The sequence below is a fragment of the Geotrypetes seraphini genome, chromosome 2, assembly GCF_902459505.1.
Source record: "Geotrypetes seraphini chromosome 2, aGeoSer1.1, whole genome shotgun sequence".
In the NCBI taxonomy this organism is placed as follows: Eukaryota; Metazoa; Chordata; class Amphibia; order Gymnophiona; family Dermophiidae; genus Geotrypetes; species Geotrypetes seraphini.
The window spans coordinates 279,442,108-279,465,159 of record NC_047085.1 but is presented as its reverse complement, the minus strand read 5'-3'; the positions used below and the strand labels follow the sequence as shown (position 1 = coordinate 279,465,159).

Here is a 23,052-nt window from a genome sequence, read left to right as displayed (position 1 = left end):
TGGATCTGTGGAGGGAGACAAAATAAAGGAAAGATGCCAGACATCCGAGGGAGGGAAGGGAAACAGGGAGGACAGAGTTGGCAGATGGATGGTTAGCATGCAAAAAGAAGGAAGAAGGAGTCTGGCAAGCAAGTTATCAGAAGACAACCAGAGCCTTGGACCAACAAGATTTGAAAAATAACCAGACAACAAAAGAAAAACTAATTTTATTTTCTGTTTTGTGATTACAATATGTCAGATTTGAAATGTGTATCCTGCCAGAGCTGGTGTTGGACTGCAAACGTGAGCTAGGATTTAACAGAGAGGAAAAGTCCTTTTTGTTTCTTTATTTTATTTACACCACAGTGCCAGTGTGGTTAGGAGAAGCCAAAGGGGGGGGGGGGGGGTGAAAAAGCTATAAAATAAACCCACCAGGATGTTTGAAAAAAACACCCAATTGGGCATTAAAATCGAATCGATAAACCAATTCAATAGGCTGAATCGAAATTTTTTTTCCTGAATCTGGCAGCACTAGTTTGTGATACTGTCGTAGACTTTAGGACCTGGTATTGGGGAGAGATGGCATACTCAGTACTTTATAATGCAAGTGAAATGAGGATTTGGTCAGACTTTTGAAGGGTCTGCAGAAGAAAAATATTGTATAGGCCGGGGACATGAGACAGCAGGAAATGGGAATTTTTCTTCCTTCTATTTTTGTGAATGGAAAGGCTTAGGATGTCAGAGTTCAGTTAAAATATGTGCTTTATAAGAAAATATAATAATGTGTTTTATAAAATTTATAAGCATTGCTGGCCTACCCGGTGAGGTGTTCCTAGTGGTGGAGGCAGCGTGTCAATGTGTTGAGAGGAAGAGGTGGTCTGGGAAATTCTGCTGAGCAAACTCCAGGCCCATTTCCACCCCCCAGTTAGTCCACTCCACTCAACTGGTTCACACACTGAGTGGGTCTTTGGGTGTTGCGCCTGGGTAGTTGTTTTGGGATCTCTTCCAGTAGTTTGTCAGTATCTCCTTGTGGTTGAAGGAAGGAAACTTTGTTAACCTTAGCATTGACCTAAAGAATATGTTTGTAACAGCGCTGCTTGTGTGGCATTAGGCTATGTAGTGATCGAAAGAAAAAAACATTTCCTGCACAGCTAAGTCCGTGTGAAGTTACCTTGTGCTGTATTTGACATCTAGCAAGGTCTCTGTTTGGAAGGAAAGATCTAAACTTAAAAATGAAGTGGCCAGATGTTATGGTAAAAGCAGATAGTGTAGCTGGTTTTAAGAAAGATTTGAACAAATTCCTGGAGGAAAAGTCCATAGTCTGTTATTAAGACAAGGGGGAAGTGTCTGCTTGCCCTGGATCGGTAGTATGGAATGTTGCTATTCTTTGGATTTTGACCAGGTATTAGTGATCTGGATTGGCTACCATGAGAATGGGCTACTGGGCATGATGGACCATTGGTCTGACCCAGTTAGGCTATTCTTATGTTATGTTCTCATCTGTAGGGGCCTTTGTTTTCACTTCTTATTTTAATGTATTTTTTTTCTGGGAACTTATCAGTGTTTTTTTATAATGGGAACAAAAATGGAAGAGAATTAATGTGTGTGGAATGGGGGGGTAGCTAATTTCTTCAGCTAAATAATTCAATCCACCTCAACCAGACATAGGAGAACTCACATATCATTCACACACCCTCCAACCAAAAACGTCAAAAGAAAAAAACTGTTCAACAACCTCCTAGTCATTCGAGCTGCAACACTCGACCCCCAACTCTATAACCTATTGACCTTGACCACAGACTACAAAACCTTCAAAAAAGAAATAAAAACCCTTCTATTCAAAAAACACATAAAACCGAATTAACACAATCAGAACTGTCCCAAGCATCACCTGCAACTACTCCATATGTACTTCTGATGTCATGACAATTCAGACATAATTTATGTTATGTTATGTTTGGAATAATGGTTACTGTCTTAGATTTTAGGACCTGGGATTGGGGAGAGATGGTATCCTCAGTACTTTATAATGCAAGTGAAACGAGGATTTGGTCAGACTTTTGAAGGGTCTGCAGAAGAAAAATATTGTATAGGCCGGGGACATGAGACAGCAGGAAATGGGAACTTTTCTTCCTTCTATTTTTGTGAATGGCAAGGCTGAGGATGTCAGAGAGTTCAATTAAAATATGTGCTTTATAAGAAAATATAATAATGTGTTTTATAAAGTTTATAAGCATTGCTGGCCTACCCGGTGAGATGTTCCTAATGGTAGTGGTGGTGGCAGCGTGTCAATGTGTCGAGAGGAAGAGGTGGTCTGGAAAATTCTGCTGAGCAAACTTCGGGCCCATTTCCACCCCCTAATTAGTCCACTCCACTCAACTGGTTCACACACTGAATGGGTCTTTGGGTGTTGTTCCTGAGTAGTTGTTTTGGGATCTCTTCCAGTGGTTTGTCAGTATCTCCTTCTGGTCCAAGGAAGGAAACTTTGTTAACCTTAGCATTGACCTTCAGAATATGTTTGTAACAGCGCAGCTTGTAATGTAATATAATATATGAAGTTCAATAAAAAAAAATTTCACTGCCTGTTTCTATTCTGCCCATTTATTCCGTTTCATGGTCATTACAAAAAATATTTTTTTACATGGGGGGGGTGTCAAATACCCTAGGTACGCCACTGGAACTAGGGCAACTGCCCCCTGGTCAGAGAGAGCCCTAAGCCAGCTGGAAACTAAAGAAGCACTGCCTGGGCTTTGCACTCCCCAGTTATGTCTAGCAAGATACATATTTCAAATCTGATATATTTGAATTGCAAGATAGAAATAAAATTATTTTTTTCTACCTTTTATCGTCTCTGGTTTCTGCTTTCATTGCCTTTTCACTCTCTTCCATCCAGCGTCTGCCCTAAGAACATAAGAATTGACACTGCTGGGTTAGACCAGTGGTCCATCATGCCCAGCAGTCCGCTCACGCGGCGGCCCTCTGATCTAAGACCAGCACCCTAACTGAGACTAGCCCTACCAGCGCACGTTCTTGTTCAGCAGGAACTTGTCTAACTTTGTCTTGAATCCTTGGAGGGTGTTTTCCCCTATAACAGCCTCTGGAAGAGCGTTCCAGCTTTCTGCCACTCTCTGGGTGAAGAACTTCCTTACGTTTGTACGGAATCTATCTCTTTTTAACTTTAGAGAGTGCCCTCTCATTCTCCCTACCTTGGAGAGGGTGAATAACCTGTCTTTATCTACCAAGTCTATTCCCTTCAGTATCTTGAATGTTTTGATCATGTCCCCTCTTAATCTCTTCTGTTCGAGGGAGAAGAGGCCCAGTTTCTCTAATCTTTCGCTGTATGGCAGCTCCTCCAACCCCTTAACCATCTTAGTCGCTCTTCTCTGGACCCTTTCGAGTAGTACCGTGTCCTTCTTCATGTACGGTGACCAGTGCTGGACGCAGTATTCCAGGTGAAGGCGTACCTTCTCTGTCTCTTCAGTCCAGCATCTGCTCCTTCCATTCATTATCTGTCTTTCCCTGCCATCTCTCCTCCTGCCCCCCCCCCCCCAAATTTGGTCTGGCATCCATCATCTTCCTTCTGTTTCCCTCATGGTCTGGCATCTCTGTCCTTCCCTCCCCCCTGTGGTTTTTAGCATCTCTCTCTTCTCATTTCCTCCACTCAGATCTGATATCGTTCTCTGCTCTCTCTTCCCTTTTCTTCTCTGGTCTTCCTTCTCTATTTTCTGCCTCCATCAAAAATATCTGGAAAAGCTAAGAGGCTGGTCATGTAGTCAGGAAAGTAAAGTTGCAAATGGAAGAAAAAATAGCTGTTACGGTGAAACGGGGAGAAAAGACATTTTTTTTTTTAGATATATTAGTGATAGGAAGAAGTGCAAAAGTGGCATTGTGAGACTCCAAGGGGAAGGAATATGTATAAGCTGATAAAGAAAAGGCTGAATTGCTTAACAAATACAGTGATACCTTGGTTTGCGAGCATAATTTGTTCCAGAAGCATGCTTGTAATCCAAAGTGCTCGTATTTCAAAGTGAATTTCCGCATAGGAAGTAATGGAAACTCGTAATGGACAATTCGTCCAACATCCCCAAAACTGGTTGGTGTGAGGGAGAAGTTGTGCGCATAAGATATACACATAGGCTTTGCACTGGTTGTGCAACTGCATTAGCTTTCATCCTTCTCCCAAACAGATTTTACTGCAACTGCTGACTTTGGGGGGGTTGGGGTGGGAAATCTGCTGAGCCATCAGTATCCAGGCAGGATTGCGCTCATGTATCGAGACAATGCTCGTTTTGCGAGTTAAAAATTGCAAACTGTTTTGCAAAACACTCGCAAACCGAGGTTTGACTATTTCTGTTCTGTTCACGGCTGAAGTGCCGGGATCAGGATCAGGCAAGACAAACGTGAATAGGGATGGAGGAGTAATAGACCCTGATTGTGTTCATGAGGAGCTAGCTAAAATAAAGTTAGACAAAGCGATGTGGCCAGATGGTGTATATCCGAGGGTGCTGAATGAACTTAGGGAAGTTCTGGTAGGTCGCTGACTGACTTTTTCAATGAGTCTCTAGAGTCAGGAGTGGTACCGGAGGACTGGAGAAGGGTGGATGTGGTCCCTCTCTACAAAAGTGGAAGTAAGGAAGAAGTAGGGAATTACTGGCCGGTAAGTCTGACTTCTTTGGTAAGCAAATTAATGGAAACACTTTTTAAACAGAGAATGATGAAGTTTCTGGAATCCTGTAGATTATAGGACCGGAGACAACATGGATTCACTAGAGGTAGGTCCTGTCAGACAAATCTGATCAATTTCTTTGACTGGGTGACCAGAGAATTGGATAGAGGATGTGTGCTAGATGTGGTGTATTTAGATTTTAGCAAAGTCTTTGACAGTGTTCCACACAGATGTCTAATAAATAAACAGTGCCCTCAGGATGGGTCCCAAAGTGACGGGCTGGGTCAGGAACTGGTTGAGTGGAAGGCGACAGAGGGTAGTGATCAATGGAGATCGCTCTGAGGAAAGGGATGTTACCAGTGGTGTGTCTCAAGGTTCTGTTCATGGGCCTGTTCTTTTTAACATTTTAATAAACGATATTGCTGAAGGGTTGTCGGGTAAGATTTGCCTCTTTGTGGATGATACCAAAATCTGCAATAGAGTAGACACGTCTGATTGTGTAAATAACATGAAGAAAGACCTGGCGAAGCTTGAAAAATGGTCTGAAATTTGGCAGCTAAAATTTTAATGCCAATAAATACAAGGTCATGTATTTGGGCTGTAGAAACCCGAGGGAACAGTACAGTTTAGGGAGTGAAGAGCTTATGTGCACGACAAAAGAGCGGGACTTGGGTGTGATTGTATGTATATAATTCTGGAAGCCGCATCTTCAAAAAGATACAAAAAGGATGGAGTCGGTCCAGAGGAAGGCTACTAAAATGGTGCGTGGTCTTCATCATATGGCGTATGGGTCAGACTTAAAGATCTCAATATGTACACTTTGAAGGAAAGGCGGGAGAGGGGAGATATGATAGACATTTAAATATCTATGTAATGTAAATGTGCATGAGTCGAGTCTTTCATTTGAAAGGAAACTGCAATGAGGGGGCATAGGATGAAGTTAAGAGGTGATCGACTCCAGAGTAATCTAAGGAAATATTTTTTTACAGAAAGAGTAGTAGATGCATGGAATAGTCTTCTGGAAGAGGTGATTGAGACAGACTCTATCTGAATTCAAGAGGGCCTTGGATAGGGATCTCTCAGAGAGAGAAAGAGATTACTGCAAATGGGCAGACTAGATGGGCATTTGGCCTTTATCTGCCATCATGTTTCTGTTTCTCTTACCCCATGATATTGCGACTGTTAACATATGTATGATAATGCTATCACATTGTGATAATCCTCATAAATTTCAGAACTTTACAAAATTTATGCTTTTTCTTTTAACAAAAGTAAAGCTTCTCTTCTGTGGTTATACATTTTAACTTAATCACATTCTTCATATGGCATCTTCATACATTTGTTTGTTTTTTTGTGTTTTTTTTTTTTTTAGGTACCAATAATAAAACTTACTGATCAGGAGACAGAAGTGAAAGTTGACATCAGTTTTAATGTAGAAACTGGTGTGAAGGCAGCACAACTTATTAAAGACTACATGAAGGTATATTTTTTCAATTTAGAATTCAGCATTTTTGTACTACTCATTGGATATCTCATAGCTGTTGGAACTGGGAGTGCCATAGTACCCCTAAAATTTTTCAACTCTCCTTCCCTGCCCCCTACCCCGAAATGGGTTTCCTGCCTTACCTTTGTCAGAGTGGTGATTCTAATTGGCAGAACTGCAGAAACTCTGCAAGTAGCTGCTGCTGGATCCTTGGTTTCTGGCCTCTCTGAAATGGGTAGTTTGGAGAGGGTAATAGCCAGCAGGTTTTGAGCATGTGCAGATGTTCGACCATGCACTAGCTGGCCCCTAATTCCTGTTCTACTGATTTTAGTGTTAGGGAGGTAAAGAAATAAAGACATTGCTGGGAGGGAGAGGTGGAAGGAAGGAGAAAGTCCATGGATAGGAGGGGAAGGAGGAGGAGAGCAAGAGGACACAAAGGAGGATTTGTGTGGCTTTTGGGGTGTGAGTTAGGGTGTGTAACTTGTTCCCTCCCTCAACAGAATGATGTTCTGCTGCCCCTTAAATGTCTTTTCTGTTAGAACTAGTTCCTTTATTCTCAACCACCTTGAGAGTTTGTCCTATTTATATCGTGCTCAGTTTTCGGCCATTCATTATAGCAATAGCGTTTACTCATTAAAGCCCTGCCATCATGAGTCTTAAGTCTGGTCAGTGACATAGTAAGGGTGAGTGGTGCCTGGGGCGGTGGCACCCCTCCCCCTGCTGCTCATATGTGCCCCCTTTCCTTTACCTTTTAAACTTCTCCGGTGTGATTGCGGGTTCTGGAAGCGATGTCAGAGCGCTAAAAAGGTATGAGGGAAGGCAAGGGGTGTGCATGCCAAAGAGAGGAGCAGGTGAGCGAGTGGGAGAGTTGAAAAGGAGGAGGGGTACTGCCACACCCTTAGGAAGACCGTGCCCAGGGGGGACTGCACCCCAGTTACTATGCCAATGAGTCTAGTTGCTAGGTATATCCCATTGTTCCTCTGAACAGAGAGCTGTATGGTGAACTAAATTTTGCCCACTTGGCCTAGTGTCTTGTTTAAAAACAAATAATCTTAAATTAAAAAGGAGTTGCTGCATTTATATTTAAAGTATTAATTGCACTTAGACTATCAGCTGCTGAGTATCCATAAATAGCTGAAACGAGCTTTGCTTCTCAGCGGTTTTTGACACTTACTATGATAAGTTATATTATAATCAGTGCCAATTCTGGTATGTCCCTTCCGGATTCTATATACAAGGTGTCTAATCCATTCCCACGATCCAGTACTTGGATAAATCCATACTTTTCTCACCAAGTACCGTATTTTCACGCAAATAACGCGCACCCGTATAAAACGCGCACACGGGTATAGCGCGCAGAAATCATGATGATATGTACAAAAACTTTGGTATACCGCGCTCACGGGTATACCGCGCATGCTGCCCGACGCTCCTTTCGCCTGCCCTGACTTTCCGTGTGCTGTCCCGACTCTCCGTTCACCCCCTCTGACTTCCGTGCACTGTCCCCCCTTGAAGGTCTGTCCCCATCCTGAAAGCCTGATGCCCCCCCCCCCCGACGTCCGATACATCCCTCCCCCCGAAGGACCGCCGACTCCCCAACAATATCGGGCCAGGAGGGAGCCCAAATCCTCCAGGCCACGGCGACCCCCTAACCCCACCCCGCACTACATTACGGGCAGGAGGGATCCCAGGCCCTCCTGCCCTCGACGCAAACCCCCCTCCCCCCCAACGACCGCCCCCCCAAGAACCTCCGACCGCCCCCCCAGCCGACCCGCGACCCCCCTGGCGACCCCCACGACCCCCCCACCCCCCTTCCCCGTACCTTCGGTAGTTGGCCGGACAGACGGGAGCCAAACCCGCCTGTCCGGCAGGCAGCCAACGAAGGAATGAGGCCGGATTGGCCCATCCATCCTAAAGCTCCGCCTACTGGTGGGGCCTAAGGCGCGTGGGCCAATCAGAATAGGCCCTGGAGCCTTAGGTCCCACCTGGGGGCGTGGCCTGAGGCACATGGGCCCAACCCGACCATGTGCCTCAGGCCACGCCCCCAGGTGGGACCTAAGGCTCCAGGGCCTATTCTGATTGGCCCACGCGCCTTAGGCCCCACCAGTAGGCGGAGCTTTAGGATGGATGGGCCAATCCGGCCTCATTCCTTCGTTGGCTGCCTGCCGGACAGGCGGGTTTGGCTCCCGTCTGACCGGCCAACTACCAAAGGTACGGGGAAGGGGGGTGGGGGGGTCGTGGGGGTCGCCAGGGGGGTCGCGGGACGGCTGGGGGGGGCGGTCGGAGGTTCTTGGGGGGGGGGCGGTCGGTGGAGGGAGGGGGGTTTGCGTCGAGGGCAGGAGGGCCTGGGATCCCTCCTGCCCGTAATGTAGTGCGGGGTGGGGTTAGGGGGTCGCCGTGGCCAGGAGGGTTTGGGCTCCCTTCTGGCCCGATATTGTCGGGAAGTCGGCGGTCCTTCGGGGTGGGGGTGCGAGTGGTCCTGCCGGGGGGGGGGGATGTATCGGACGTCGGGGAGTCGGCCGGGCAAGAGGGCTTGGGCTCCCTCTTGCTCCGATCGTGGATGCGGGTGCGGGTGGGAGCGCGTGCGAGCGGTCATTCGGGGTGGGGGTGCGAGCGGTCCTGCTGGGGGGTGAGTCGGGCGGGGTGGGAACTATGTTTTAAAACTTTTGTATACCGCGCTCACGCATATAACGTGCGAGGGGTATGCGCGGTAGGTAAAAACGCGTATAACGCGCGCGTTATATGCGTGAAAATACGGTACTCTTCCAGCCCCCTCCAGTTTCAATTTCTGCAAGTGATCCATGCAGAAGTCTTTCTGCTTTGCATTTTTTTCTTATTTTTTGCAATTTAAAGTTCATTTTCGGTAGCGTGGGTGCCGTAAGACCCCTTGCGATGGTCTTCTGACAGAGAAAAGGAAGCAGCTCCATGATATCAAATTGTTGCTTCACAGAGAAAACTCAGTGGTGTACAAGCAAAAGATTGACCCTTAATCCCACAGAAAACGCAAATCCAGCGAAAACAAAAACTGTGACGATGATATTCAAGAAGCAGGCTCTATTTAAAAATATACAATTTGATAATCCACATAAAATATATCTAGGACCCAAATCGTTGGGAGCTGTGGATCCAACACAGTCTGTGTTTTGACAATGCTGTCTTCCTCAGGGTTCCCTAAAAGTCCTGATATGAGAACACATGGAATAAAAACTGAAAACAATACTGAGTCGTAACTCTGCGCGGAATCCTCATCTGCGCAGAATTACGACTCAGTATTGTTTTCAGTTTTTAATTCATGTGTTCTCATATCAGGACTTTTAGGGAACCCTGAGGAAGACAGCATTGTCAAAACACAGACTATGTTGGGTCCACAGCTCCCAACGATTTAGGTCCTAGATATATTTTATGTGGATTATCAAATTGTATATTTTTAAATAAAGCCTGCATCTTCTCCACAGAGTTTTTGTTTTCGTCAGCATGTGGTGTGCCACCTATTTCGGGCTTGGGGGTTCATTCCCCTGGGAGTTAGCTTGCCTTCTGACCTTGTCAGATGTTTAAGTGCAGGCTGGGTGCGTCCTGAATAATAGCCCCTCCGGGTTTCAGGGCACAGGCTGCGTTCCCCCCCCCTCCAAGAAGTCGTTCAGAGAGGTTCCAAGGGGGCAGAGGATTCAGTCTGGGTCTGTCCTACTGGTAGTATGAAGATCTTGCAGTTTGGTCCTTTTGGAGCATTTCTGAGGCAGAAAATAATTTTCTTCCATTCAGCTGCAGTAAAAAGAGCTGACAGGCAAGGCACTTAAGTGACCATGAGTACACCTGCATTATTTTCCAAGGGAGCAATTAGAGTGGTTTCTGAGGGTAGGGTTCAAGTCTCCTACCTCTCCAAACCCCAAATTGCTATTTTTTATATTTGAAAATTGTTTATTTTTGCTGTGTTTGGTGCAAATTCGCAGGTAGTAGCTATCTTGGATTTTTATCGATCTTTATTTCTAATCTTAATATCTGCCTCAAAACCTGTAGGGATGGACTGACTCCTCAGCCCCTAATCTGTTGAATATATGTTTGGATTGCACCGGATTGCTGGCACCTGTGTACTGCGTACTGCAGTGCGCTGGGGGCGGGAGCTTCAGGCTAGAGAATGACACGGGGACAAATTTGTCCCCGTCCCCACAGGAACTCAGTTTCCCCTTCCCCACGAGTTTTATCACAGTCCCTATCCTTGCCCCATTCCTATAAGCTCTGCCATAACCACACAAGCCTCGAACACTTATGATTTTAAAGTGTTTGAGGCTTGTGCAGATGAAGATGGAGCCTGCAGGAATGGGGCAGGGGCAGGAAAAGAACTTGCGGGGAAGGGAAAACATTTGTCCTCATGTCATTCTGAACTTCAGGCCTCCCCGCCTCTGGGTCCTTGAAGACTGGGGAATGCTCCAATCCATGTGGTGAACCTGTCAATTAATATGCTGTATATAACAGAAAAAACATAATTCTAAATCTGAGATTTGGTTCCATGCATTAGAAATTCTGTCTACCTGTTTGACTGGAATGTTACAGTCTTTTGTGCTAATGACTAGCACCTTCTAATACTTATAGTTGACCAATGAATCAAGTGAAATGATCTTTTTTCAAAATGTATACATGGTTAGGGCAGCAATATTAGTGATAGTCTCAACTGTATAAAAAACAAAAGATTTTATAAAGCGCATGATACGCTTATGCAGAGGCGTCCCAGTTTTTTAAACGTCACATCAAGGCATACACGAATTCAGTTCTTAATGTACCGTATTTTCACTCATATACCGTGCACCCGTGTAAAACGCGCACACGGATATAGCGCGCGGGAAACTGTAATTTATGTAAATAAATTTTTATATACCGCGCACACCCGTATACCGCGCATGCCGCCCGACTCTCCTTTCGCCCGCCCCGACTCTCCTCTGGCCGCCCCGACTCTCCTCTCCCCCTTGAAGTCCTGTCTCCCCTTGAAGTCCTGTCCCCACCCTGAAAGCCTGATGCCCCCCACCGACGATCGATTCACCCCCCCACAGGACCGCTCGCACCCCCACCCCGAAGGACCACCCGCACCCCCACCCCGAAGGACCGCTCGCACCCCCTCAGCCTCCCCACCCCCCCATCAAGGAGAAGCTGCCTACCGTTGTCCTGCTGTTTCCTCTGCCGGCGGTCCCGCCCCTTCTCTGAGCCCTGCGTCTGCTATGCTTCCTCTTCTGGCAGTCCCGCCCTTTCTCTGACATCAGAGAAAGGGCGGGACCGCCGGAAGAGGAAGCAGCGCAGACGCAGGGCTCAGAGAAGGGGCGGGACAGCCGGCAGAGGAAGCAGCAGGACAACGGTAGGCTGCTTCTCCTTGATGGGGGGGGTGGGGGCACGAGCGGTCCTTCAGGGTGCGAGCGGTCCATCGGGGTGGGGGTGCGAGTGCGAGCGGTCCTTCGGGGTGGGGGTGCGAGCGGTCCTGCGGGGTGAATCGGACGTCGGGAGGGGGGGGGAACTATGTAAAAAAAAATGTGTACAACGCGCTCACGCGTATAACGTGCATATAATGCATAACGCGCGCATTATATGCGTGAAAATACGGTACTGATGAAGTTGATATTTCTGCAGGTGTTGTCATACACTCCATGCATAAGTATGCTATAGTGTTTGTGGCCATGTTTTCACTATTTCAACCACCGCGGGGCCCTGAAGGCATACCATTCTTCAAAGGGTATGTTATACATTTACTTGTGTGTTAAGTTTGGTGCTGTTTTTTTATAGGTCGCATACATGGCTCTTACTAGATTTTAGCATATTAGTTTGTATTGGAAAGTATTGTCTTTGGGCCATCTTTCCATTGATGTGGTCACAGATTGCTTTGATGTCGCATTCCTTTCACCGCGATAGCCTAACATCGAATAAAGACCTATACAGTGGTGCCTCACACAACGAACTTAATTCGTTCCAGGAGCAAGTTTGTTATGCAAAAAGTTCGTTATGTGAAACGCGTTTTCCCATAACAATACATGTTAAAAAAAATAATTCGTTCTGCAGCATAAAATATGCTAAGATGACATAAAAAAAGATAAATTTGTCAAAATGGTGAAAATGGTGGTCTTGCTGAGGCCAAACTCTTTGACGAGGTCACACTGTTTTACCCCACATTCACTCCTTCTAATTATTTCCCGTTTCATTTCAACAGAAATCACCTTCCTGCTTTTTTTAGAAGCCATGATATATAAAAAATATTGAGTTTATCTTAAAAGGACGACTGTATACAGTGAGAGAGGGCAGTTAAGCGCAGTGACTAACGACTGCCTGCAGTGCCTGCGCGGAAGGATGCAATACATCGGCAGCTCGGGCGACTTCGTTGTGTGAAACGAAGTTCGTTGTGTGAAACGAAGTTCGTTGTGTGAAACGAAGTTCGTTGTGTGAATCAAGACATGAAGTTTGTTGTGTGCAGCATTCGTTGTGCGAGGCGTTCGTTATGCGAGGCACCACTGTATATGTATCAGTTTCCAAGCTTAACTAGCTATTGTTTTGCGACACACATGTTTTTAATCACTCTTGGGTAGCTTGCTTGTTTTAATCACTGTTGGTGCATGCTGCAAGGGCCACCTTTGTTTCACTTGGCTAAATTTTATTATTTTTGAAAAAAGATGTACTAATCGTGTCTATGTGAGTCATGCAAAATGCTTAACTACTTGAGTTTGTGCTGGTACTATAGATTGCTATGTTTGCAATTCTCAGATTGAGTTATGTTTTTTCCGTTATACACATCATATTAATTGACGGGTTTACCACATGGATTAGATCATTCTTTTCAGAATGAAAAGAACATAAGAATAGCCTTACTGGGACAGATCAATGGTTCATCAAACCCAGTAGCCCATTTTCACGGTGGCCAATCCAGGTCCCTAGTACCTGGACAAAACTCAAGGAGTAGCAACATTCCATGCTACTGATCTAGGGCAAGTAGTGGCTTCCCCCTTGTCTTTCTCAATAACAGACTATGGACTTTCCTCTAGGAAATTGTCCAAACTTTTCTTAAAACCAGCTGCACTATTCGCTCTTACCACAACCTCTGGCAATGTGTTCCAGAGCTTAACTATTCTCTGAGTGAAAAAAATATTTCCTCCTATTGGTTTTAAAAAGTATTTCCCTGTAACTAGATTCAATCGATATTGTGATGGACCGATGCATTTGGGGCATTTACACTGTTTGATATATATGGAGCATTCTGATCTTGTTTACAGTGCTCAGTGTGTTGACATACTTGTTATGTAAAGGCTTTTACGCAGATATTACAAGTAACACCATTTATCACTTTGAGGATTGTGCTATATAAAACAAGAGGTACATCAATACAATTAACAATCCACCTATTTCTGTTTAAAAAAGTTATTTTCATTTCATTCACACAGTGTGTGTTTATATGTGTCTTAAGAAATTTGACCACATCACCCCTTTTTATTGGAAATTGCATTGGCTGCCCGTAGAAGCATGTATTTTTAAACTGGGCTGTATTTACTACAGTGTCCTTGGGTCAAGCTCTGCATTATATAGTTGATTCTTTTCTCATTTTGACTCAGACTTTCTCGTTGATCTCATGCTCTTTGTCTTTCTGCCTGTTAGGGGGCTGTAAATTTAAAAAATATCATGAGCGAGCTTTCCTTACCAGGCGGCCATTTGGGATAAGGATTTTAATCAACTACTACCGACGTCTATTTCTTATTTACACTTTAGAAAACAATTAAAAACCTATTGTTTTCCAGATTTTTGAGTAATTAACACCTATTTCTTGCCATAGGTCTTCTCTTGCCTATTTAATTATAAGCTATTATTTAGTCTTTTGTTAACTGCATAGAACTTAACAGCTATGTGGTCTAGAAATTGAGTTTTATGTAATGTATACAGTATATGTATCATCGATTGCATTACCAGTTGGTAAACATTTTTTTCAACTTGCTGTTTTGCAATTATGCGAGCTGTTTAATTGACCTGTTCAGTTTGAACAGGCATTGTTAACATGTCTCATATGGAATGAGCACTGATGGATGTATATACATGTATTATAAAGATGTTCTTTCAATATGTGCAAATATCAGTAATGATGCTTGCCTTTCATTTTACTGTATATCTGTGATTTGTTGATCAAGAAGCTATGAACACATGTTTTTAATATAAGCTGTGGTTTTATTTTAATTTCAATTTAATTTTATCTTGTTCTTATTGTTAATGTATTTATTAAAGTTTGTTATAAATTTATGTTCTTATGGTGATTTACCTTCATGGCCCTTCTTAATTGAAATACATATTTTGCTTATTGTTTATTGATTGGTTTTTGTATATTTTTTTATTGTTTGATTTTTTTTTTTAATATTTTTTTGTGTTTTTAAATCGTGTGTGTCAAATGTTTTGTAGACTCCTGATGCAGGCTGTAGAGCCGCAACATGTATATGTTGAGTCGCTAAAATGAATAAACCATATTGAGTGATCAAGGAAATAAAATAGCGCTTTGAAAAACACTTGGTTTTCTTGGATATCTCCACTGTCTGATATTGACTCGTGGGGGTGATTTTCCTGTTTCTTTTGCCCTATTCTCTATTGTTTACCATTCCTTTTCTAATAATTCTTAACATCTTGTTTGTTTTCTTGACCACCGTCACACTTGGGTGGAAGATTTCAGTGTATTGTCCACGATGACACCCAGATTTTTTTTTCTTGAGCACTGACTCCAGGGTGAACCTTAATATCCAGTAACTATGATTTGAATTATATTTTCCAATGTGCATCACTTTGCATTTGTCCACATTAAATTTCATCTGCCATTTTGGACGCCCAGTCTTCCAATTTCCTAAGGTCTTCGTGTAGTTTTTCACCGTCCACATGCATTTTAACAACTTTAAACAGTTTAGTGCATGAGTAGGCAACTCCGGTCCTCAAGGGCCGAAATCCAGTCGGGTTTTCAGGATTTCCCTAATGAATATGCATTGAAAGCAGTGCATGCAAATAGATCTCATACATATATACATTGATAGGCGGTATATAAAATCCTAATAAAATTTGAAACTTGAACAAATGGTGGTAAAGTTTCTTCTGAAACTTGCAAAATTTCTATCAGGTATCTCCTAAGCATTTCCCTAGGAGTAACCGTAGTTAGTCTAGGGAAGTTAATTAATCTCAAATTATTATTCAGAGAGTTATTTTCAAATGTTTCCAATTTCTTTCTTAGATTGATATTATCTTTAATTAGGGACTCCTGTACTTGTTTAGTCATAGAAATATCTTGGTCAAGCTTTCAAATTGAAACCTTTGAAACAGTCAAATCCGCGGTCAAATCTTTCAGCTCTCTAGAGTGTTGGATCAATTTTCCCTCAATGTATTGGAAATTGGGACTAATAGTTTTAGTAAAATTTGCAATCAGATCCCATAGTGAGACTAAAGTCACTTGCGCTGGTTTCTCCCATATTGGAAGACTTTGTTGGTTGTCAGAAGAAGAAAAGTTTTCCTGGTTAAGTTCTGGCTGGAATCCTTCACCTCCGGTTGCTTGTCCTACCCCGGCTTCTTCTGCAATTACTCCCTGGTCAGAGAGTACTGCTTCCTCAGTCTCCAGCGATGATCCTGCTGCCTCAGGGGAAAGTACCTCCCCCATCTCCGGGGTTTCCTCTACCCCTGGAGAACTGGTTGACCAGGGTCGCGGAGGTGGAGCTCTCAAGTCTGGACTTAAGGTGGTCTCTAGCCCAGGAGAGACAACCCCAATCTCACTCCCTTCAGGTGCTCTCAGCGGGCTTGCTCCTGACACAGGCAACCTCCTGCAACCGCCGCAACATCTCATCGACTCTGCAGAAGGAGGGCACATCAGAGCGCCGCGAGGCGCCAGCCACACTCCTCTTCGCATCCGCAAAGCCAACTAAACAGGAAGAAAAATTAATTGAATGGAGCAGTCAGATGCATCGCTCTCAGAGCATCTGTACTGCAGCCATCTTGGATCGGTCCGTGCAAGTTAAAACAAGGATCCCTCCCTGGAACCCTTTTTAAAAATTGGCATAACATTGGCTACCCTTCAATCTTCAGGTACTATAGATGACTTTATCGACAGGTTATAGATTACTAACAGATCAGCAATTTCTTGTACAATCCCACTTTATTCCTGGACCAATGGGTTTTATGCATCTCTAACCGCCAGGCACTGTAGAAAGCTTCAGATGATTAAAGTCATAGTTCTTCCCTCTGCTAGCATATCCTGGAACATGCCCATTAGATTTCAGTCTTGCTTTCTACATGCCGAGCCTGTAGAAGCTTATCTCTTTTGTTCGTGTTTTCTTTTGATAGTTTCAGTAATGTTTTTCTTTGCGGGTTTGCCCTCGTGCTGTGGAGGTTCACTGCGGGGACATCCTTGAGGCGGGAGATCGCAGACGGTTGGAGAACATCTGCTGCTGGAGGGTTCCTTGCAAGGCAGTAAGCCCCCTGGACAGTCTGCAGGACAGATTGGGACTCCGGGATTGGGAGCTAGCTCACCCCAGGTTCATCCGCTAGTGGGTGTAGCGCAGGCTGAACAGTTCTGTGGGGGCGCAACTGGTATCGGAGCTGGACTGCATGCCTCCGCCAGGTAGTTTTGTGACATATCCGAGGGTGACGGAGGTCTCTGGCCGTGGTGGTTTGGCCGATGGGGCGGTCAGAAGACTTGAAATATAGCTTTCTAAGGCTTTGGATCTCCCTATATGCTGTTCCAGCATTGCCTGCACTCTCACTTTCAGCACAATGGAACAGTGAGTAATACTGTAACCATTGACAATTGGAGGGGTCTTAAAAAGGGGTTTTTGAGTAGTTTTCCTGCATGCCATACTCCTACCCTTACTCCTCCCACACACACACGCACACACACACACACACACACAGCTCTAAAATCCCCAAATAACCATTTTCTTGGGATTCCTGTTCCTTTATTGCAAAATCGGCACCTGGCAGCCATCTTAGATTTTCCTCATCAAGTTTATCAGGTTTCAAGTTTATTTAAAAATTTTATATATCGCCCAATCTGCCTTCTAGGCGGTGAACATTATCTTAAAAACATATATGAATAAATCTATATTTTTTATAGTTGGGAGCTTTGTTTTTGCTCCAAATTTCACAGATGGCCTTCCCAGATTGGGATGAATCAAATTCATGCCTTGTTTGCGGCAGATGGCTGTCGGATGTGCAGCCGTGTTTTTGTGCATTGAGGCCTGCGAGGGGGGGCTAAATTTGCATGGATTCAGTGCCTTTCACCTCAGGGGAGACCCTCCTTGAGCCTTCTGCCCCAATTTCAGTGAAAATCGTGTTTGGGGGCTTTTGAGTGAGTGCTGGTAGCGTTTTGGTGAAACACAAGCACAGTTCCAGAGAAAATCCTTAAGTCTTCCAAGTACTCTTAAGTCTGAGGTGCACACGTCGGCTCTTACCACAGGAGCCTTTTTCCCCCCAGAAATTGTGCATAGGCTCTCTCAGGCATACTTAGTACAGAAGTCCATGCTTGTGGTCACCCCACCAACATCTAGGCCGTCCGTGGGGACGTCGCCACCGCTCGGTCTGAGTCTTTAACTTGTTTCCCCAGCAGGAACTCCGGAGCATAAAAGGGTGATGCCTGTGATGGCGCTGGACACTCTCCCAATCTCTCTGCTTTTACAGGGAGGTTCGGCTGCAGCCACTGATGTGGATTGTTTGGTGAACCTCAGGGATCAGGCTCCAAGTGGGTCTCGGGACCTGGCTGATGATCCCATAGCACACAGGTTCTGGATGACCTCATCACAGAAGCTCTGCAGGAAAGGACATTGCAGTAGGCTCAGCTGGTCCAGCAGGAATGTTCTCTCATGAGTGATCAAGAGGTTGCTAACTGCCTCCTTTCCTGATAATCCTGACAAAACCCACTGCAATCCCAGGATTTGTCACAGGGAAATTTAGAAAATCATACAATCCCCGGTGCAGAAGGGCAGACCGGGTTACAGCCCATGAAAGTAAAATAGCTGACTACCCTATGAGCAGGAAGGTTAGACTGAGACAAAATGGCAGGACAGACAAGAACAGTAAAGTTTTGCCTTACCTAAGGCAGTGCCAAAACAAAGCAGGAAACGTTTGCCCTGCTATTACCCTGTACCTGTAAGGCAGAAACCAGAAAGAAAGTTTTTTCTCTGAGAAAAGTCACAGGCTGAGGAAGGAAGCCAAGGAGGAATGGTTTTCTTCAGTTTAAAGAGAGGTTGAGGAGAGAGCTAGAGGGAGAGAGTCAGGAAGAAGCTCAGCTGGGATGGAGCTTTACACAGATTAGACAGCTGAGGTGAACAACACTGATTGGGAAATGACTGAGGAGCAAACAGAGGGTAACTTGACTCCAGATTTCCTTATCTTAGAGCTATGATCTTTGAGGAGAATGATGCAGCAACTGAAGCTTGGCCAGGGCAAAGGGAGATAACCTGAAACAAACGTGAGTTTGCTGGATGTTTTCTTTGCTGCCTTTTTCCCCTGGTATGCAGACTGTGGGTGCTGCAAGAGAAAGTGCATTTTTGAACTGCAAAGGGTTTTTTTCCCTGCATTTTTCTCTATGCTTTAAACCTAAGGAACTGTATCTTTTGCTGAGCAGAGCAGTGGCTAAAACTGAATCAAATGCTGAGCAGGAAACTCAGCTTGTTTTGTTCCTATGATTCACTGATTGCAGAGCTCCGTGTGCAGGCACCAGCTGTTGCCACAGCAGCCCCTTTGCACTGAGCCTGCATGCTTCTCAGAAACGTTTTGAAAATCTCTGAGGTTAAAAGCTTGTCTGTTTTTACTGCTAACCACCATCCTGGTTTTGATTAAGTTTATCTTTAAGAACCATTCTTTATCCCAGGACAAGCAGGCAGCATATTCTTAACTGATGGGTGACGGCACCGACGGAGCCCCGGTACGAACAATTTTAGAGTTATTGCACTCTAAGAACTTAGAAAGTTCTAGTTAGGCCGCACCGCACATGCACGAGTGCCTTCCCACCCGACGGAGGCGCGCGGTCCCCAGTTTCTTAGTTTCTTAGTTTCCGCGGAGCTAAGAAGACGCATGTTTTTCAACGATCATTGAAATCTTTTCGCTTGCCTTCCCACTCATGTATTTTTTCTTCGAAAAAGTTCTTCTTCTTTTTTCCTAAATTCCTGACTTCCAAAAAAAAAACCAAAACCAATTTTCTTTTCTTTTATTTTTTCTCGGGTTCGCCCCGGCGGGGCCTGTTGTCATCATCGAAGCCTCCGCTTTCGATTTGGCGGTGGCCGTGTTCACCTTCATGCCCCCTCAGCCAGGATTCAAAAAGTGCCAACGGTGTGCGCGCCCCATCTCGTTGACCGACCCGCACAATTAGTGTTTGGGTCCGGATCACAGGGCTTCCACCTGTTGTGCTACTCTGAAGAAGCGCACTTTAAAAAACAGGCAGCTTCAGCAGAAACTCCTTTTCGGTGCCGAAATGACTGACGATATACAACTTCTTCACCCAGTCAATACTTCAAACATCTCAGATGTAAAAGACATAAACAATAAATTGGACATCATAAATGACTGGCTTTACTCAAACAAACTCTCCCTCAATATTGATAAATCCCGTGGGCTCCTACTTCCAATCAAAACATCTGAATCTTTATTGGGAACAATTTCTATTAAATCTATTCCACTACAAATGGAAACTAAAATAAAACTACTAGGTGTCATCTTTGATAGAGATCTTGCTTTCCATGACCATATTAGTTCGGTCGTAAAAATCTGCTTCTTTAAACTTCGCATCATTCGATCACTAATTTCTATCCTAGATACCGACTCAATTAATATTCTGATTCATTCCTTAGTTATTTCCCATTTAGATTATTGTAATTCTCTTCTCAACGGTCTCCCCCAAAAAGAATTACGACGCCTACAATTAATACAAAATACTGCAATAAAACTTATTTACAAAATAGGTAAATTCGAGCATGTCACTCCTCTTCTAAAAGAGGCTCATTGGCTCCCTATCACCCACCACATCACCTATAAAATCATCTTACTCTCCTTTAAAATCAAACTCTCTCACCAACCCTCATTTCTTGATAAACTCCTCATACCACAATGTTCCCCTCGCACTCTAAGATCAACTGACCAAAAACTTCTCTTCATTCCTTCCCTAAAAGACTTTTATTACACCCGGAAAACAAACTTTGCAGTAACTGTTCCTACATTATGGAACTCTCTGCCACAACAACTCCGCGACGAACAACAATTAGTCAAATTCAAGACTAGCCTAAAGACTTTCTTATTTCGGGACGCATTCGACGGTACTTAGATCTCCATTTTTTTTTTCTCTCTTTTTCTTTTATTACTTCCTTTTTTCTTTAAGCAAGTATTTGCTTTAACAAAGCGCCCTTACCCTTTACTTTCTATCCCCACCCCACTTTCTCCTTCTCTTCTAAATTATGTAACTTTTCCCCCTTCCTTCCCTTTTACCCTCACCTTCTAGTTTGTCTAGTCTTTGTCATCTATGTTCACTCTATTTATTTTTATACACCTACTACTATTTTTAATCTACCTTTTTTAATTTTATTGTTAACCGGCCAGACATTTGTTTGATGGTCGGTATATTAAAAACTAATAAACTTGGAACTTGGATCCCTCGGCATCGACACCGGCATCGGCAGCTTCTCAACCGGCTCCCACTTCATCAACGCCGCGTGACACCGCTCCGGCATCGCACCCTCCAGGTAAGCGTCCTCCGGTCGCTATGGCAGAGAGTCCAGTCCTGCCGACCTCGAGGCGCCCCCGTAAACGCTCCGCCCCTATAGAGGTGAGTGCATCCTCCTCAGCCTCTTCATCCTCTGGGTGTCGAGCGGAACCGCAGGTACCGCAGAAAAAAAAAGCGATACCGGTGCCTTCTTTGGATGGCCGTATTGCAGCTGTCTTTCATGTCCAACTTAAGGAGCAATTGCAGCAACTCCTTCCTGCTCTGTTGGCACCGAACCGTCCGGTCTGAGCTGCCGGTACCGACCATGGAGCAGCCACTATTGTCGGCTTCCACTCTTTCGGTACCGGTCCATTCTGCCTCTTCGACTTCCATGCCAGTACTATCTGCGGAGCCGAGAGGTCTTCATTGGGCTGTTCAAACAAATGAGCCCTTATTTATGTCCGATCAGTCTCGACATCAGCAACCTTTAACTTCTCCAGGTGCCGCCTCCTTACGTTCCGGGAAGTCGGTACGCAAGACCCGACACGCTGAGCCTTCGACACCGGACTCCCGGGGTCGTGTTTCTCAGGTACGAGATCCTGATCTCTGGGATGACTCTGAAGAGCCTTTGTTCTCTGAGGATGAGGTTTCTTCGGGTGAGGAGGACCCCTCTCTGCGAGAACCTTCTTCTAGGCCGGAACATTCCTCCTTTACATCTTTTTTAAAGGAGATGTGCGAGTCTCTTTCAATTCCTTTGGAGGCTGAATCCAAGAAATCTAAGGCATTCCTTGACACTTTGGACTTTGATCAGCCTCCAAAGGAATTTCTTAAATTGCCCCTCCATGATATTTTGAGGGAGACATTCTATAAAAATCTTGAGACTCTGTTGACCATTCCTGGGGCCCCTCGAAAATTGGATTCCTTATATAAAGTCATTCCAATTCCAGGCTTTGACAAACCTCAGCTCCCGCATGAGTCTTTATTGGTTGAGTTCACTCTCAAAAAGTCTGCGGGCGCTAGTGTCTATGCTTCGGTCCCTCCTGGCAGAGAGGGGAAGGCCATGGATAAATTTGGCAAGCATTTATACCAAAATGCTATGCTTGCCAATAGATCCGGTAATTATGCATTTCATTTTTCCTTTTATATGAAGCACCTCATTCAGCAACTGGCTTCTTTTGAAAAATACTTACCTGACAGAAAACTCTCTGCTTTCCGCCAATGCTCTTCCAGTCTCTTGCAGCTTAGAAAATTCATGGTTCGTTCCATCTACGACATCTTTGAACTCACCTCGAGAGCTACGGCGATGGCTGTGGCTATGCGCCATCTGGCTTGGCTTAGGGTTTCGGAGCTTGATATCAACCATCAAGATCGCCTTGCTAATGCTTCATGCCTCGGGGATGAGTTATTTGGTGATTCTCTCGATTCCACCACACAGAAATTGTCGGCCCATGAGACTCGCTGGGACACTCTTCTCAAGAACAAGAAGAAGCCTCCACCTGTCCGGCCCTTCCGTCAACAATCGGCCTATCAGTGCCTCTACTCTGCTAGACCCTTACCATCTGCTCCTCAGCAACCTAGACGCCAGCGTAAGCAGCAACATCAACAACCTTGTGCACAACAGCAGCAGCAAGTGAAGCCTCCTACACAACCGAAGTCTACTCAACCCTTTTGACTTCATTCTCCAGGGCCTAGCCAGTCTTCCACCATCGTCCCTTCTGCCTCAACCCATAGGAGGACGTCTTTCTACTTTCCTCAGCCGTTGGGAGATCATCACTTCAGACCAGTGGGTTCTAAACATCATTCGCCACGGCTATTCTCTCAACTTTCAGACTCTTCCCACCCAAAGTCCTCCAAAAGAGTCTGCTTTGAACACATCTCAGTCCTCCCTCCTACTTCAGGAGGTCCAATCCCTTCTTCTTCTGAACACCATAGAGGAAGTTCCTCTAGATCAGAAGGGGCAGGGATTCTACTCCCACTATTTTCTGGTCCCCAAAAAAACCTGGGACCTCAGACCCATACTAGATCTCCAAGATCTCAACAAATGCTTGGTCAAGGAAAAGTTCAAAATGCTTTCTCTGGCCACACTTTATCCTTTTCTCACTCAGAACGACTGGCTATGCTCCCTCGATCTCAAAGAGGCTTACACACACATACCGATCAATCTGACCTCCAGACAGTATCTCAGGTTTATGATCAACTGCTGTCATTACCAGTACAAAGTGTTACCCTTTGGTCTGGCCTCTCCCAGGGTATTCACAAAGT

At 44.8% G+C, this 23,052-nt stretch overlaps 1 protein-coding gene across 3 annotated transcripts in view; it reads left to right on the top strand.

Moving 5' to 3' along the window:
• TENT4A (terminal nucleotidyltransferase 4A) overlaps positions 1–23,052 on the top strand; it is a 547,459-nt gene that overhangs the window by 155,243 nt on the left and 369,164 nt on the right. For 2 of the 3 annotated variants that reach the window (XM_033929743.1, XM_033929741.1), the window contains exon 5: positions 6,018–6,125. The exons of the other annotated variant lie outside the window; for it this stretch is intronic. In XM_033929743.1, coding sequence (XP_033785634.1) covers positions 6,018–6,125 — 108 coding nt within the window. The remainder of the gene's footprint in view (positions 1–6,017; positions 6,126–23,052) is intronic. 3 annotated transcript variants of the gene reach the window in all.